The sequence below is a fragment of the Aptenodytes patagonicus genome, chromosome 3, assembly GCF_965638725.1.
Source record: "Aptenodytes patagonicus chromosome 3, bAptPat1.pri.cur, whole genome shotgun sequence".
Lineage (NCBI taxonomy): Eukaryota > Metazoa > Chordata > Aves > Sphenisciformes > Spheniscidae > Aptenodytes > Aptenodytes patagonicus.
Window position 1 is genome coordinate 57,977,742 of NC_134951.1, and position 17,258 is coordinate 57,994,999.

General features: G+C 42.5%; 1 protein-coding gene across 1 annotated transcript in view; it reads right to left on the reverse strand.

The window, feature by feature from the left end:
* Positions 1-1,378, reverse strand: part of ROS1 (ROS proto-oncogene 1, receptor tyrosine kinase) — a 77,597-nt gene extending 76,219 nt beyond the window's left edge. The window contains exon 1 of the mRNA XM_076333476.1: positions 1,134-1,378. Coding sequence (XP_076189591.1) covers positions 1,134-1,256 — 123 coding nt within the window. The 5' untranslated portion in view covers positions 1,257-1,378. The remainder of the gene's footprint in view (positions 1-1,133) is intronic.
* Positions 1,379-17,258: the final 15,880 nt, after the last annotated feature.

A 17,258-nucleotide genomic window follows, 5' to 3' on the forward strand; every position in this document is an offset into this window, starting at 1 on the left:
TTTTCAGCACACTGGGCACACTGTGACAAGAGTGAGAATCAAAAATGTCACAAAGCAAATGTGAGCACAATAAGTAGGCTGGAGGCGAAAAGTAAGATTTACAGCTCTCGGACTCCAAGATTATATTTTTCTCATCTGAATCCCTTACACAACACGTTCACTGAACATGAATGCGATTTTCCTGTCTTTCAAAGCTGAGAGGAAGAGAAACTTATTTCCTATTCTGAATTAATTTAAGCTTAAATCAAAGGATTCCCATTAAAGTTATCATTGCATGATAGGCTTCCATCAGGGAAGGCAATTAACTCTTTCACTGGTGCAAGAGTTAGAAATAGTTTTAAAGGAACTGTCAGACAAATGTATGAAATAAAATGGAGCAGGTGACAGTCCTCTGCAGTAGGTTTCCACAGTTAGCCCCAAGACACAAAATGTCCTTTTTACAGAGCAAAGGTACATGGTCTTCTAAACAACATTGACATTTCAGGCAAATAGAAACAAGGAGGTAACTCCTGAAGCCTCATGCAGAATTATTGTTTGGATTTGAGAGGGTTTGCTTATCTTTGTCATGCATCAGTAGAAGGAAAAATAATAAATTCCACTCAACTACTCAAAGGAACACTAAGAAAGCATAAGATTAAGGATCCAACCACTTACTTTAATACTTAAAGAAATATCCACAATTTAAAGCATAGGTGACTTAAAAAAGAAGCTGAAACTAGTTCAAGATAATTGTGCAAGCCATAGATTCCCAGACCATTTCTTGTGAATTTACAGTTTTCCTAGGTTTAGATAAGAAAAGTCATAGACTAGACAGAAACTGATAAGTAAAGTGAATAAACTGAAAGAACAAAGGTTTCTCTCCTCCACCCTCCAGGGTCTTTAGCGTTTATAGTAATTTCAGGAGCTGTTGGAACATAAGTATATAAAGAAAGTATAAAACGAAAACCCATGCAACTTGGTTAATGGGATTTCTTCCTTACCAGGTTCCACAAATTCAAATGTTAAACATCAGTTCTCAAACTCTGGTTTCACTCAGATACATTCTTTAAAATAATTTTGAAAAAGCTGATAATCTTACAGTGCTAACAACCATCTATGCTTCAAAAAATTAAGTACAGTTTTTCAAAACTTACCAGATTTCTTGCACATAAGTTTTGACAATTTTTTGAGAAAGTACAGTACACTGCAGAAATCCATACACAGTAAAAAACAGCAAGTCTGTTTAGCGGGAGATCCCACGGGCAAGTGTTCCTCATAACTTAAACAATTTCATCTGTCAATCTAATTCTTTCCTTGACTTGGCCTTATGAACTCCTTTTAGTCTAGATGATGGAGACGCAACTGTGAAATTTCTGCATTTCGGTTTATTAAATATTTTTTAAATCCCTGCTTACACTCTGTTCTTTCAACAACTTTTCAGCTTCCTGGAGCACTTGTCTTGAAATTGCACAACATCTATTTCATAGTTTCTTATTAAACCACTGAAACAAAAGACTTGACCAATGAAAGTCAGCGTATCTCCTTACATCATTATCATTAACGTAAAGAGGAAACTGAGTGCAATGCTTTTTATCAGGTGCTCCAAGCAACACGGAAACAGGGAAAGAGTGAGAGAAAACTGGCCTGATCTTCATTTCTACTATGATTAAGCTATTTCTAAATATTTTCAAGTGGATACAACTAAGAAAATTTGTTTCTGATGATGAATAACCTTGTTAGAATACTAGAGTTCATATCAGTCAGTACAAAAATGTTAATTAATTCTCTGTCTTAATGACTGTTTCCAAATGTTCCATTTCCACACCAAAATACCACTCAAAACAGACCCCTGTCTGCCTTCTGATGCAACGTCGACTAATCTGATGCAACAAACTAATCAGAGCCAATCTGCTAGGGGGTCTCTACACGAGCGGGCACAATTGTACTAGTAAGTTTGTGGAAGAAAATTGAAGCTGATGGATAAATTGTGTATCTGATTTAAAGAGAGGTGAAGAGTCCTACATAAAGTTGAAGACTCACATTAAAGAGGTCAGTGGGAATTCAAGCTTAAGATACATCCAGTTCCCAGTCTGTGGCACATGTCTGTTGTACTGGCAGAGCTATCCACAGAGTCACCCTGTGAACTGCAGTAGGAAATCTATCCAGCTTACATATATATATGTATATAGGAACAATGCTATGTCACTTTTGTGCATGTGTATTATGCATTATAAATAAAATGTGCTATTTTATAAATAACATAGCATTTTGATGATCAGTTTAAGCTGACACATCCTGTAATTGCTGCTTAAAGAGGGGACCCGCTTTTCCACCACACCTTCCCAAGCCCCACTCGCTTGCCAAGCAGACATTCCTGCAGTCATGCAATAAACCAGGCTGAGAATCCATTTAATACTAACCCAGCAACAACAGAAGTGAATTGGTTAGCATTAACCTGATGCTGTTTTCTCTGATTCAGGCTGCAGGACAGCCCCATGTGCTGCTGTGCCCATGCATGGTAGGTGAAAGGAGCTAAAAGCACAAAGGCAGGAGGAAAGGATAAGCCGTGGCTCGAAGGTGGTCGGAGGAAGGAAAGGCATTGTGGAGCAGGCTCCTTCCTTTTCTTCCACTTGTCCTGGGAAGCATTTAGGGCTTTCTCTGTGCATTATCTCAGCCACCTCGCCACTACTCAAGGGAACTCCTAGAGGAGAGTAAGACTCGTCTAAATTGATCTTAGCTTTCAGCTGAGGGCTTTCAGCTACACAGGTGAGGGGGAGTTACTACCCCATTTGCTTGCCACTTCTCCATTCCAGAAAGATGCTGGCCCCTCTCCAGCCCACCAGCAAAGCTGCTCAGGAGGGAACTCCTTAGATCCAGCCAAACTAAGCCAGTTTAGTCCGACTGCTTAAATAGTAGCTCTTTGCTAATCCAGCTCATCTTGGCTGAAGAAGCTTCGTCAGAGCTCACATGAGCAGCAAAACTGAAGAGGAAGCTGGTGACACGCAGATGTAGGCTGCAATTTCTCCCTGAGGCAGAGCACTTTGTGCTTTGGATAGATCTTTAGGACATTTAGGACTCTCAGGATTTTGTCTCTAGTGCTAGTAGGTAGGTCTATACCAGTAAATTAAATGTACCCACACCCATACCTTAGCAGGTGTCATGGGGTAACCCACATTCACGCTTTAAAAATCACTCATACGCTGAAAGAGGATAGCCACAACAGAAATACCTATGGGGAATGGCTTCTAGTTTGTACTATGTCCCAAACTGTTCCCGGATATTATTTGGGCTAGTGCTGATGTGGACCAAAACCAGCCAGGGACAACTCTAACAGTTTAACAGTTGACCCATGTGGTCACTCAGGATTAAGAATGCTGCCTGGCATGGATTTAAATTACTAGCTTAGATGTAGCCCAGGTAAACAAATATGTCTAAGTTCAATCTTTTTAAAAAATTATTTTAATTGCATTTAATTATTCAACACTTGTTTGTTTTGGTTTGGGCTTTTTTTAGGAACTAATAGATTATTAGGATGTCTTGGGTCTTGTTTGGGGATGTATAGGGAGGAGCAGTGGGAGGGGAGAAGGAGCGATCAAGTTAAGAACCTGGTGAGGAATGTAATCAAGGTGCATCTGAAAGCCTGAAGAAAAAATCGGCAGCCATATAAAAATGTTGGTATTTGGCTTTTAGGGCAAGGAAATTTGGTTACTATCAAACACACGTAACTAACACTTTCTTTATAACTGGAAAGATTTGCTATTACTGATGCTGATAATTCTTGTAAGTGAGTATTTGCACACTCATATATGTGTAGTACACACATACCTTGCACAAATGGGCTCTAACCATTACTGCAATATAGATAGTTAATAAAATAATAACATTAAAGACATTATTTAAATGAACAACTTGGTTTATGATGCAGAAATTTTCTTAGACTTCCAACGCACTTTCCCACCAGGTGTCACTGTAACATCCCATAAACCAGGACCTTCAAAGGAAAAAAAAAGCACTGAAATGTCTCCTTTCTTGTTTATGTTCCTTCTAACACATCGGCCGAACAAATACTAGCAGTCACCCGAGTCTTTGGATTTTTCACCTGAATTTCAGGAATTCTTCAGGAAGAGAGTATTTATGGGCTTTAGAAACTGAACTTTAAAAGGAGGCTTGTAAAATCTGTAAATGATGGAGCATTAAGTGTTATTTTTAAGTGCATCTCTTCCATAAAACTGCATCGTGGCACCGAACTAGGGATCCAAATTCTGTGAGATATCATTAATAAACCTTGTCCTTTACATTATAGATCTACTTACAGAACATAATTTCCTTCATCCCAAAGACCAGCACAGGGAGAGGATCTGCAAGGGAGAAGACCGTGAATGAGGAGGAAAATAGCAGTGTAGTGAGTAACAGAGAAAAGCAAACTCTATTACAATTCCCTACCTGAACAGCAGTATATATCAGAGCACCTCACAAACTATGGATTCATCTTTCAAACTCCTTTGAGAGCAATAGAAATATATACAGATGAATGATCAACCTTGATAGTAATGAATATGGGCTATCATATCTTAAGGAGAAAAATGCACATTATTACTGCCAGTAAAGCAAGTAACTAACATCTTTATACCTGAAATCATCATGATCCGTAAAGACAAATCTTTCCTGTATGTGAACATGCACATGATTGTGCATGTGTATACATGACTGGTATAATATAAGCAGACTAATGATCTAAGACACAGAGCTTTAGGGCTCCGCTGCACTTACAGCAGAAGACTGAAATTGTCAGCTCAAGGCGGGTTGGCAGCCTCCTCTACCATACACCCCAGTGCACAGACACAAGGTGTTACCCCTACAGCCAGAGAGATCAGTTGGGAAGCAACTCCTGGGCTGCCAAAGGTTACAGCCCAACACACTAATATAAACTGATGCCAACTTCAGGTTATTCTAATACTCCAGAGCAAAAGCTCTCAAATTTCAGGGCAGCTCCCGACTGACCCAGTCCAGGAGCCATGCCATCATCCCTGCCCCAGTGGCAGCAACCTCCATCAAAAAGGTAGGCCAAGCAACTCAAGGTAATACCCACTCCAGGAATTTAATTTTAATCTACTCCCACGTGTGAGTCAAGCACCTAAAATCTCATCAAATGAAACACTTGATCATGTGCCGTCATTTAAACACATCAGTACGTAGTTTCACAAAACTACAGCACACAGCAGCAATTGGAAGGACCTCAAAAACAGAAAAGGGGATGCCTGAAGAAGCAAGGAGGGGGACACCCAAAGGTCCCAAATGTCTATGTCTAATCTGGACTGCTTGTGTCCAGTTACATAGCACTAAAAATTCCTTGAAGTTAGACCACATTCATGAGTCCTATCTTGATGGGGGGGAAAGTTGGGAGAGGTGAGAAAGGAGAGACTGTCAATCCCACAGCCAGCCTACAGGGCAGAGCAATGAAAAGGAAAATCTCAGCTTTTACTTATCCATTTCTAACCCCTTTGTCTTGCGGGGGTAGCCTTGAAAAGATGTGCTGATGTGAAGCACTCACTAGTGGTGACGGATTTTCACTCTTTCCCCAAAATCACAGATTATTCTCATTTTCCCTCCAGCAATGGGCCTTCATTAGCTTTTGAATTTCTCAGTAAAAAGTTAGTGAACAAGGACCCTAAGGGCAAAAAGCTTCCCTCCACTGCCCTTGCTTCCCTCCCCTTTCATTTGTTAGTGCAACTGCTAAGGCAGCTGTTTCTCTGGCAATAGCAGCCAGTCAGTGAGGGAGCGCTTTGCACAAACAGAGGGAAGACCATACAAGAGAAACCCCCTGGCGTCTGGCTCAAGATTTATATCTATCTCTGCAGATTAGAGAATTGGGGTTGGGGAGGGGGGAGAAGCAGACTGTTAAACTGGATCAAATTCGAAAGACAGTCATGCATGAGATACTTAGCTAAACCGGTCAGGAGACAGGGATTTGTTTCTATTGATCTGCAGTAATGATGACTGGAGAAATGTCTCATTAAACGATGTACAATGATGGATTTCAGACCAGGCAAATTTGAGCTGTGGAGATTAACAGTAGCAAGAGATGTGAAAGCCAGGCCAGGATAGGAAATATAAGGAATGCTAAAGGGTAAAAAGGATCTATAAATATGCTGTTAAAAAATTCAAATCTGAAAAAGAAAAAGACTATATCAGGGCTTTCTATACTACATTTGTGTAATCATCCTATGTGACATCAGGGGAGAAAGAGAGCTAGCACAAAGTGACAATAAAAACCTTGCTGTTAAGTAGATAAATCTTGCACTGCTTTTTGTATTGCTTTAAAGAGGACAGGTTGGCAAGCTATTTGCAAAGCTCTTTAGTGATTTGTTCAACTTTGTTATCTATTAGGTATCTTCTGATTGTTACTAATCAAATGTGCAGTCTGAATTTTGAAGAAAACTAGATTTCAACGTACACAAGTAGCAGACAGGGCAACAGTGTAAGTGTAAAGTGGCCTGATGAACCATGTCTGAAGAGGACTGCATGGAAAAGATTTGCACAGGTTTTTAGAGAGGAACAGAAGGAAAGAAGATGCATACTGCAGAGGGAGTGACTTATTGCTCTGAGCATGTAGATCAGTGTATAAGAAGAGATAAAGCCGAGATTAGGAGAAAAAGACAAAAGGAGCAGAAGCAGGAGTGTAGATTACATGATCTTTGTAGAGATCTTCAGAACAGTCAGATGCTCAGCCTGCATAAACATATCCCACAAAAGGCTTTACCTCTAACACCTCCTGGTTTCCATGGTATTTCAAAATACCTGAACATTTAATCTCCCCGTAGTTTCATAGAAAGAAATTGCTCATCCAGCAATCCAGAGGAGAGCCCATCTGCATGAAGTTTGTGGCAGCCGGAGAAGAAACAGCACCCACCATGTGGGACAGGAGTTAGCAAAGGCTGGATTTGACCATTTCAATCACCTGCTTGTGAAAATGTGTTGCTGGAGTGCTGTTTGGATCCACTGTGCACTAACCTTTTGTTAAATATCTGGAGTTTCAGTCCCTCTCCCCCAAAAGTTCCTGTCCTCCTCTCCTTGGCTGAGCAATGCCCCTGAGTACTGGCATTGCTGCTGGTCCACAGGAACAAGTAGTTCCCCCTCTCCACACAAACAAGAGCAAAGCCACTCGTAGGAAAAAAAAAAAAAATTAAACAATTCTCTAAAATATTTTTGAGCCTCCAACAGGCAAACACAAGCTTGTTGCAAACAGCTGGAGACACATCTGATACCTTCTTGTTTGAGGGACAGGGAAACGTCCCCGGTTAGCTGGGACTACCGACATGAGAAATCCTAGGGATGGTAACCCCGCACGCCATTTCCACCTGCGTTAACAGGTGAAAAGGTAAATGCTGTAGGAAAGCCAATATTTTGTCTCGACTCACTAACATGTGCCAGCACCACAGGCAGCCCTGTCGACTTTTAAGATTTTGTCCTCTAAGGGTTTCAAACCCCTTTGGAGTACCAACAGCTGCCATGATTTAAGGCATGGCCTTTCTTCAGGAGGCACTTGTTGCCTCGCTGGGCAGAGGGGAAGGCCTGAATGCGCCTCCACAGCCCCCAGATTCGGATCAACCCTGCTGAGAGGCAGCCAGTGCTGAGCCTCACAACTGTGCACCTGCTCCCTGGCTCTGGGGATGCCTGGGGCTTGGTCCTGTTGCCTAAACGCAGGTCTCTGATGACACCCACCTCTAGGGTATCCCAGAGGTTCACACAGTGCTGGTGGTGTCTGGGCACCACAGCCAGTGGACCCCAGGGCAGGGCCCAGCAGGCAGGGCCTGTCCCACCCCCAGCCAGAAGCAGGGCAGCTGGGGGCACTGAGGCAGCCCCGGCCCCAGGCGTCGGGCACCTCCCTGGGGAGGGGGGACCGGCCGAGGCCAGGCTGGGATGTGGGCCCATGGCTCAGCGGGGCCTGCAGGCAGGCAGGGCAGGGCAGGGCTGTGGGAGCTGGAGACGCGGCCCTGCTGTGGCATCGCTGGGGCAGAGGCTGATGGTCCCAGGGGTCTGACATGGGGTCGTGGGCTGTGGCCAGGGGGTGAGGCCCTTGGGGCCAGGCAGGGACAGCCAGGGCCCCCTCAGGGCCCGGGCAGGCAGGTGTCACCCCAGAGCGATGGAGAACCCTGCCCTTCTGGACCAGCAGCTGGGAGGCAGGGGGATCAGCCAAGCGTCTCAAAAGGCAGGAGGTGCTTCTGTTTAGGCCACTGAACCAAGCCTGACATCTCCATTGACCACAACAGCAGTCACCTGCATTTAGATGTATTGATTTTAAATTAATTACAGTGCTTTAAAACAGCCTAAGTATTATCTGTCCCCAGCTGTGTGCACGCTGCTCCTCGTGCTGGCACTGACATGCTGTCAGACCCACAGCAAAGCGGTTGTTTGGGTGTTGAACCAGCTTTTCCTTTTCCTTGGCTGAGGAAGTTTTCTGACAGCTGAGGGAAGTTTCCTTCCTGAGGAAGTTTTCTTCGCCAAGAAGTCAGGCAGATGCCAGAGCAATGAGGGGGCCGGGCACACAGAGCTACACCTGAACACTAACGGTGAGGGCACACACCAAGGCTAAGAGGATTTATTGCTCTGTGAAAGAGAGTAGCCCTGACATTTTACCCCCCCTTTCCCTCCCACCATGTTCCCAGACCTCAGTTTCCCCTGCCCTGCCCTAGCAGTGTGGTCATTCCCCCTTGCATCAGCTCTGGTGCTTTTTTGATCCTCTACTGAGTTAATTCAGGTCCCTGACACAGCAGAAAGCCATTCACCTTGTTGTCAAGAAAATGTTCTGCTGGCTCAGCAAGTTGAATTGGCTCAACACAACATCAGGTGAGCACCAGAAAGAGGGGAAGTAAGGCCAAGAAAGGGACCCTTTGACCTGGCTGGTTTGAACCTTCATTCTAACAGCTGCTATTGTTAACTAAATTTAGGTCTGAGGATACATCATTGTCCCTTAATAGAGAGAAGCCTGGGGAGCGGGATCTGCTGCTCATGATGTGTTTGAATGCGATCTTGCACAATAGAGCAGTGACCTCTCTCTGCGTTATGATAATACAAATAATAAGAGTTGGTCTTTAATTGTGAACACATCTGGACTCCCAAAAGATTTGCAAAACAATGACATGCTTAAGCTGTAATGACAAATACTACCTCAAGGTAAAGCAGGATAAGAAAGGAGAAGCATTAAACAAGGGATGTCATACTGGTTCATATGTTTATGCTCCCAAGATTAAAGATATAAATTGGCTTATGAAAAGTATATTATTTTTTCAGTATTAGTTACATGCACAAACACAAGCATGTGCACACACCCACCCCTCTTCTAATGCTGAAAGGATGGATGTCAGTGGATGTCAAAGAAGAAAGGAATGCACTAGAAAGAGAAAATCTCTAGATCAAAACAGATGTAACAACTACTTATTTTAAAACAAATAATACTGTAATAACTATTTCTGAGAAGATGCTTCTGTATTTTTTTCTTTTCCAGCACTGTTTGGGATATGGACTAAATTACACACCGGATAAAGTCTATTCTGTGAAAAAGGCTAGTGTGCCCTTTTGCAGTAATCCACAGCAGAGACTGCAGAAGAGACCATATCCTTCAACCTCTGCAGACATTCATGTTCACGGTCCAATGTACTGGTGGATACCCACACTAATAACAATTTAAGTGAAAGTTGAACAGCTGAGGTGCAGGCACATGCTCTCTTCTGCTGCTCTGCAAGCTGCAGAAGTTGAGCAGAGCAGAGAGCTATGGGTACAGCAATATCTTGAAACACTACAGCAAGATCCATCAGAACCTGGAAAGTAAGGGCCCCAAGGAGCGCCCGGTGCTGCTGTCAGCACAGGCTCCCCCGGTAACTTCAAAGTGCTTTAGATTAGGCCCAAGAACTAAGCTGAAGGCAGAGACTTTGCCCAAGCAGGACTGCTAAGTAGTAATGCTTCCTTTGACAGAGTTGCCAGGTCCAGAAAGAGTGCCCAGGCACATAGACTTTAATGTCTGCATGCCAATCAAAATAGTTTACTGCTTTTTTGCACATGGTTTTCAGATAAAGACAATACATATGAGAAATTCATAGAATCATAGAATCATTAAGGTTGGAAAAGACCTCTAAGATCATCGAGTCCAACCGTCAACCCAAGACCACCATGACCACTTAACCATGTCCCTAAGCGAAATTGTCTATATGTGTATTTCTATAAGACCAGTAAAACAAAATAGCTATAAATATTTCTCTTGTGTAGCAACAAGTTAACCTTCACTTGGTAGAACGGCTGTCTGCTAATGTTATCACTATTTTCTGAGTGTGGTATCTCTGTCATGCTGTTTTTGTTTCTTTTGCTTCAATGTTTGCTATTTTATTACATTAATGTAATTCCAGAGATCAAAACAACAAGAAAAAATCCCCGGGACACTAACATAGAACAAGGAACATCAAGAAAAAATACTGGCTTTAAGATGCGAGGAAGTAAGTGAAGGTTCATGGTCTGCCATAGCCAGCCTCTGCAACCAGAGGAAACCAATGTGGGATGACCTACACATGCTCCAACAGTGGTTTGTAACCGAGAGGAGGCTGAAGAGCAGCCGGGGTCCCTGGTCCTGCTTGTTTAAAAGTGGTTGAACTGGCAAATTGAGAAGTCATAATTTACCACCTTGCCAGTGATAGGAGTGGATGGTGTGACACAGGATATTTGACCATCATTTTTCAATGGCTTTGCCTCTCTAGATCCCTAGCAATGAGGGCATATTAGTGGGAGTATGGAACAGGGACCAGATAATGCCATGAGAATGAATCAGAATCCATTTGAACTCTCTCTTTTCCAAGTAAAAGCTACAAAGTCAGTCAGAAAACAGTTCAACTGTGCTAACATGAATCCCGATGATTGATTAATATAGCATGCTCATCTTTTTTTTTTGAAACAGTAGGTCAAATACATAAAAATGCATAAATGGTACAGTATTCAAATGTAGACAGCAGAAGTCTGAGCCTAAAAGATTATGGTAACCCCTGAAAAGGTGCTGAGTCCTCGTAATTCCCAAATGAGCAGGATGCTGCATGAGAAAGTCAGGAGCTGCAGGGACTCAGGTCCTCTCTTGAGACAAGAGGTATGTGTTTCCACTGCAGGACTATACCAGGTAATTAATACCAGGGATAGTTTTGCCCTGGTTTGAGCTGCCACCAGCACAGCCTTAGCTGTGGCTGACTGCACCAGCACTGTGTTCACCGTTTGGGATTCTGGGTGTGCATCCTGCATCCTTTTGTGCTGCATTAAGCGGAGCCACCCCATGGCGTCTCCTCTGTGAAGCTGCCTGTTTCTCTGGGCACATGAGGAACTGTGACGGGGTAGTGGGGATTGTTGCAGGGACTTTGGCCACACACAGGTATTCTCTGCCAGGGTTGGTCATGCCAGTTGAAGGTTTTCTTGTTCCTAGCTACTCCACACTGTTCATCCACTGGAAGAATGTGTTCAGAGGAAGCCAGCTGGGTTCACTCAAACCTTTTAAGCTGCTGTGGACAAATGTGTACAAAACAGGTAAGAAAACACATCTACTGCAGAGCCTTTAGAGTGGCAACTCAATATGCCCAGGCAGCAAGAGCTAGAAATGAAGATTAGGCAGCAGAGCAGCTCACCCAGTGAAAGCCTGGCCCTGGCCCTAATGTCTGCCATCAGTGCAGGCAAGCAGGAGGTGAATTCCTGGGCTGAATCCACACAGGCAGTCAGCCCAGCCCCGCCACCCTGCACCAAAACCACCACCATGCTCAAGGGAAGGAGGGCAAATCACATCCACTTTTGGTGGACAAATGCCATACTGGGTAGAGGGGAAACAATTAAAATATAGGCTGAATTTAAGTCTAGGAGGCAGACCTAACTAGGTCTCAACTACATATATCACACTTTGAAAAAGGCCTTTAGGACCATTTGTGACCCCCTGGGACAAGAACAACCACCAGTATGCATGTCTAGCATAACTAAGAATACAGTATCTTTAATGAAAAGAAGTAGACAGAAGGATGCCAAAAGTTCTTACTTTGGGAAGGAATATTTGAGAAATTACACCGTCCACATAAACCTAACTTTAAGTGATAAAAATTCTCAATTATTGATCATTTATTATGTTATGAGGAATGAATGTTTAAAACTGGTTTGAGTGTTCACCAACCTGCTACATTTACTTTCTGTTATCCAGTTGTCTTTGACAAGGAACCTAAGGTAGGCTCTATTTTTTTTTTATTTCATACACAGCCACAATAATACATTGAATACTGTAATTAAAATATGAGAAAATATTCAAACTCAAGCCCATATTTTTTTGAAATTATTTTTAAAAAGGCACAAAGGTCTTTACAAAGACAGATGACATTTGATCAGTTTTTTACATTTAATAAATAGCCTGGCCTTAAAAGCAATTGGCAGTGAACCCTCAAACTATATATACAGTTGTAATCCACAGCTGTGACAGTTATGAATTACAAGAATTTGACCTTGTAATTCATTGGTGTAATGCCCCAATGCTATGTGGAAAAGTTGCACAAGAAGCTTTTTCTCTGCACATAATGATTATTGCAGATTTATGACCCATGCTTCCACTATGCATAACTGGCTTACTTCTGTGAAGCTCCCCAGGAGTGCAGACTTCCATAGGGCCTGACGTGAGCACGGGGAGGGGGGAGGGAGCACAGTCCCACACATGACTAATTACTAAATTAATAAGCACGATTCCCATCCCTCTCTCTTCAGAGTAATCAACTGAGGGGAAAGAAGGCTGTCTCTGGACTTGCTTTTCAACCCCTGAGGCTTTCTGCCTGAGTTCATATCACACCCTGCAAGAAAACTGCCACGTGGCATGAACACTTGAAATTAGGAAGAAGGGCTAGATCTGGTGTAAACTAGGTGACTTCTGTTAAATCAGGCAGCCACTCAGCTCACACTTGTGTTTGCTTTCAGCTCTCTAAGCTCTTACTCATATAGCCAGGGGTATAGTGATCAATAAAACAGTATGTAAACTGCCCTCTGTAGTATACATGAGAGTAAGTGCCACACTCACTATATTAGAAATGGGTAAACTCTGCTTACTTGCATTCACCTTCCCTTACTCCGCACTTTTTATGGAAGAATATAACTAGACCGATGACTGTCTTTATTAAAAAGGCATGTGATTCAAACATAATTGGTTATTCCTGGAAGTGACCACGGGATTGCTTCATATTTTGCACAAGTAATTTCTTAGCTCCTACTTGGATGCAGACTCATAAACATGAGTAAATGATTAAGACTACTTGTTTCTCATGGAAAAAAAAATGCAGACTATGCAAATTCAGCTGTGAACTCCCCCTCAAAAAAAAAAAAAAAAAAAACATGCTACAGTTAAAAATTACATACTACCTATGTATTAAGGGAAAAAAGTTATCTGTTAAATGTATGAGGGCTAATACCTTACAGAAACAGGAAAATTTCTAAAAACACCTATAAAAAGCAATGAGAGCTTTGTCACTGACAAATTGATCAAGGATGCTGCCAGCTAGTCAGTTATAAGATAGTAGGCTCTGTTTTGACAAAGAGTTTCATGAATCTTTAGATCACAATATTTTTCAAGACAACCCTAAAACAATATGTTTAAATGAAAAGGAACATTCTGCCCCATATTTCTTGACAGAATTTAAGACGGCAGCATGGCACGTCTGGTTGATTATCTTCAAAATCCAGATGATTAGCAACTTTATTTCATTTTGCTTGAAAGTAAGACAAATTATGACCTAAGACTACCAAGCAGCTGTGAGAAACTGCAAAATATGTGGCAGTGGGACAAATGATTAGTCTTCAGCTTGATCTCATAATTACATCATAATAGGTGACATGATTGGATCGGTTACAGTAATTAAAGTGATGAAAAGTGCACATTCATCCCCTATATGGCTCTCATTAGAGTTACACCCAACTGCTGCTGTTGTAGTGAATGAGGCTGCGTATCCTCCTTAGCATCCGATTATCCCATAGGCATCCCCTGCCAGCGCCGGTAAGGGCCCTGCTACCACTCCCGCCCAGGCAAGACCTATCGTTCCCTGCTGCTGAAAATAAAAGACAAAAGTCTTGAAGCCTGCTGCAGTTTGGTTTTCTCTCTCAGAGATTATTACCCGAATTTATTGCCTGCAATTTCTTCTTCCATGTTCTTAAGGTCTAAGGACATTTATGGTCTCTCCCCCCTGGGGATTTTTGCTACCAGTGTAATTGCATAATGCCAGTATTATGGTTCCAACTCATCTGTATGGGTGTGAGCAGCGACCTGTGCCAGTGCAAGTTAAACTGTTTCTTCTATCTGAAGTTTTATTTCTGTCTGATTTTTGCCTCATGTTTCCCTTACAGTAATGAAGCACTCAGTCATGATATCCTCTTAGTTACTTGCTCAGAACTACTTGAAAAGTGAAAATGTTACTTTATTAACTCCTTCACTCCTGTGCATTTTCACACCTGGAGAGGGATGCTTACAGTAAGCAAGGACAGAAGTTGCTAACGTGAGCCTCACCAGAGCCAAGGCTGGCTCTGACAAGGAGATCCCAGTCCCTCAGCCTGCTACAAATGGAGAAGACCTTTTTTGCAGCGGTAGTTAGGTGAGTATCCGGAAGCCCAGAGGAGTCCTGGAGGTCAGTGCGTCTCCAACTGGTTTAATGGTATGCAGACCTTAATAGAGTGTGGTGTAATACAGGCTGAAATGTCTTCGCTGCTCCGTGGGCATGGCTTTAGCCTTCCCACGATAGAAACACAGCACAGTAGACTGTGTCCATCAAATACTCTACATATACAGAGCAATTCAGGTGTGTCTCAAGGAACTTGCTGGACTTTCTAAGCCATACCACAGCCTTGCAGCAGCACTGACTTTGCTGTAGCCTAACCATTTTTAACAAGGAGGGCTCTTTGCATATCATATACAAATGTTGAAACTAGACAGATCTCAGGCTTTTACTTTATATCTTTAATTTTCTGATTTTTTATACAACCACCACATATGCTTCTGGCAGAACACAGTACCTGAATACACAAAGATGAGCAACCAGAGCATTTTGTTCTCAGTTTTATCCTGTAAATCCGTTATACTATTTGCTTTGCACCAATGAAAATGCAAAACCTGGCCCATGTATAAAGACAGTTAAAAGACCCCTCAATCTGCAAGCTATCCTTGTGCTAAATGACGAGATTAACATACCTCTCAATGTCTAGAATTGTTCTTGCGCTTTGTGATTTGTGACCTCGGGTCCTCTCCACTTCATTGTGCCTTACGATTCCTCCCCCTTCTTCTACACAGTCAGCAAAGAAAGTGCTTACAACTTCTGAGGAACAGGAACTTTCCTGTTAGCCGCACAGAAGCAAGGCTGCTCCAGTAAGATGAAACTTAAACCTTTTTGTATAAATTAGGTTTTTGGCTTCCACTCCCCCCCCTCCCCCCAGAACAAATGTACTAAACGATACTTTCGAAAGAAAGTATGTATACAGTGTCAAGCTTGCAAGATAAGCTTAAGTGAACTCTTCAATGTGTTTTTCCTTCCTCCTCTGCCCCTTCCCCCAGATAAACTACCAGCTTAACATCACACAAGGCTCGCGAGGACTCATTAGATGCTTTAGGTCTGCTCAGAAGAAGCTCTTTCGGTGTGTGTTATATGTTACAAGTATGCAACAGTATGTAACAAGTATAGGTTAAGAAGGTAAATCCATGAAGCTATAGACTGTACAAGCCTATAAATGAAACCTGGGTATGTCCCCGCCATACTAACCAACCACCTTCTAAAGTGTTTTGAGCTGATTTTGTCCTGAAGTCCTGTCTTGCTGTTCATCCTGAGGTCAGACGTGTGGAGCAAAAACATAATTTCTCATTTGCATAATTTCTCATGCTGCACAGTAAAGGTATCCATATGATGAATACTAGATGAGATACATTATCTAGTTGTAGGTGACTCAGTTAATACCATTTGCATTAAACACACAAAATACTTCTAACTGGTATGCTTGGAAAACTAACTGTAAAGGAAGGGCACATGCTCCTGCTACAAAGTAGCCTCTCTACATCCTTGGGTGAATCCTGTCTCTTCCAAATTAAGTCAGTGTTAGTGACCAAAATTAGCTGCTTTAATCTGCCAGAAGTGGTCTGCCAGGGAGTTTTCGTGTTGTGAAGCTCCCATTGTGTGACATCCCCGCAAGTTATTATGCAGGCTCAATGTATGCCTTCTTTCCGAATGAATCTTTTGCCTTGACTCAAAGCCCTTGCCTTTAAAACTGTATTTATTTAAAAGCTGGTTTTAATTATCCTCCTTATAAAGGGAAATTTGGAAAAGTACACATGAACCAATGTGGCATTGTGACAGGGGTTACACAAGTCCTTGAATAACAGCTTTGTGAGCTATAGACTACTTCATTCATCTTAATGATTATTTAATCTTGGAAGCTGACAGCAAGTTCCTTGCCTGCAGCATATTGAAAACTGACAGGGGGAGGGCATGATAAAGCAATGTGAATTTAATAGCAAAATAAATAATAGAGAAGCTACTGCACTGATTGCGTTATTCATTATCCTACTGAAGTCAATAGGAAACCCATGCTTCCAACACCTTCTGGAAGAGGTGAGGTTTCCACCTGAACATTATAGACATTTGCAACAGGAAACACGTGGCCTTGGAGAAGCAACCAGCTCCTGCTGAGCCCAGGGCGGTGAGAAGGTCGAAAAGGCAGCCTTCCTGTACAGTAAACTCCTTCACCAATTGTGAAAGTAAAACAAATACCACTCCCAGATACTTTACAGCCCTGGTCTCGAGGGCATGACTTACCATTTTACTACAAATCGTTGGAATAAAAATAACTGTGAAGGGAATCACTCTCTAGCTATCTGTCCCAGAGGGCACTGCCAAACCTCCGACACCCAGGAGAAGGAGAAAGCTTCCTTTCCCGGTGTCTGCCAATCCATCTTCCTCCTCCTTATGAGCCTCCTAAAGGTGTGCGGCAGGCAAAAACCTTTTGGCCTTCCAAGGCCGCTAACTTGCCCGTACCGACTACCAACCACCCAAGTTCTGCTGAGAGCTCAGTACTAGCAACATTATCTGCAAGCACCACGGCAGAAGTTTTGCATATTAAATTGCCCAAATTAAACTGCCTCCATGGAGTTACTTGGGATTGACTTGCAGGACTTTCCTGACAATATTTATCATGACCCTTAACAAATACAACTAAACCCTGGCCCTATTATTAAAGAATATATTCTAGATCTCAGTTGATAG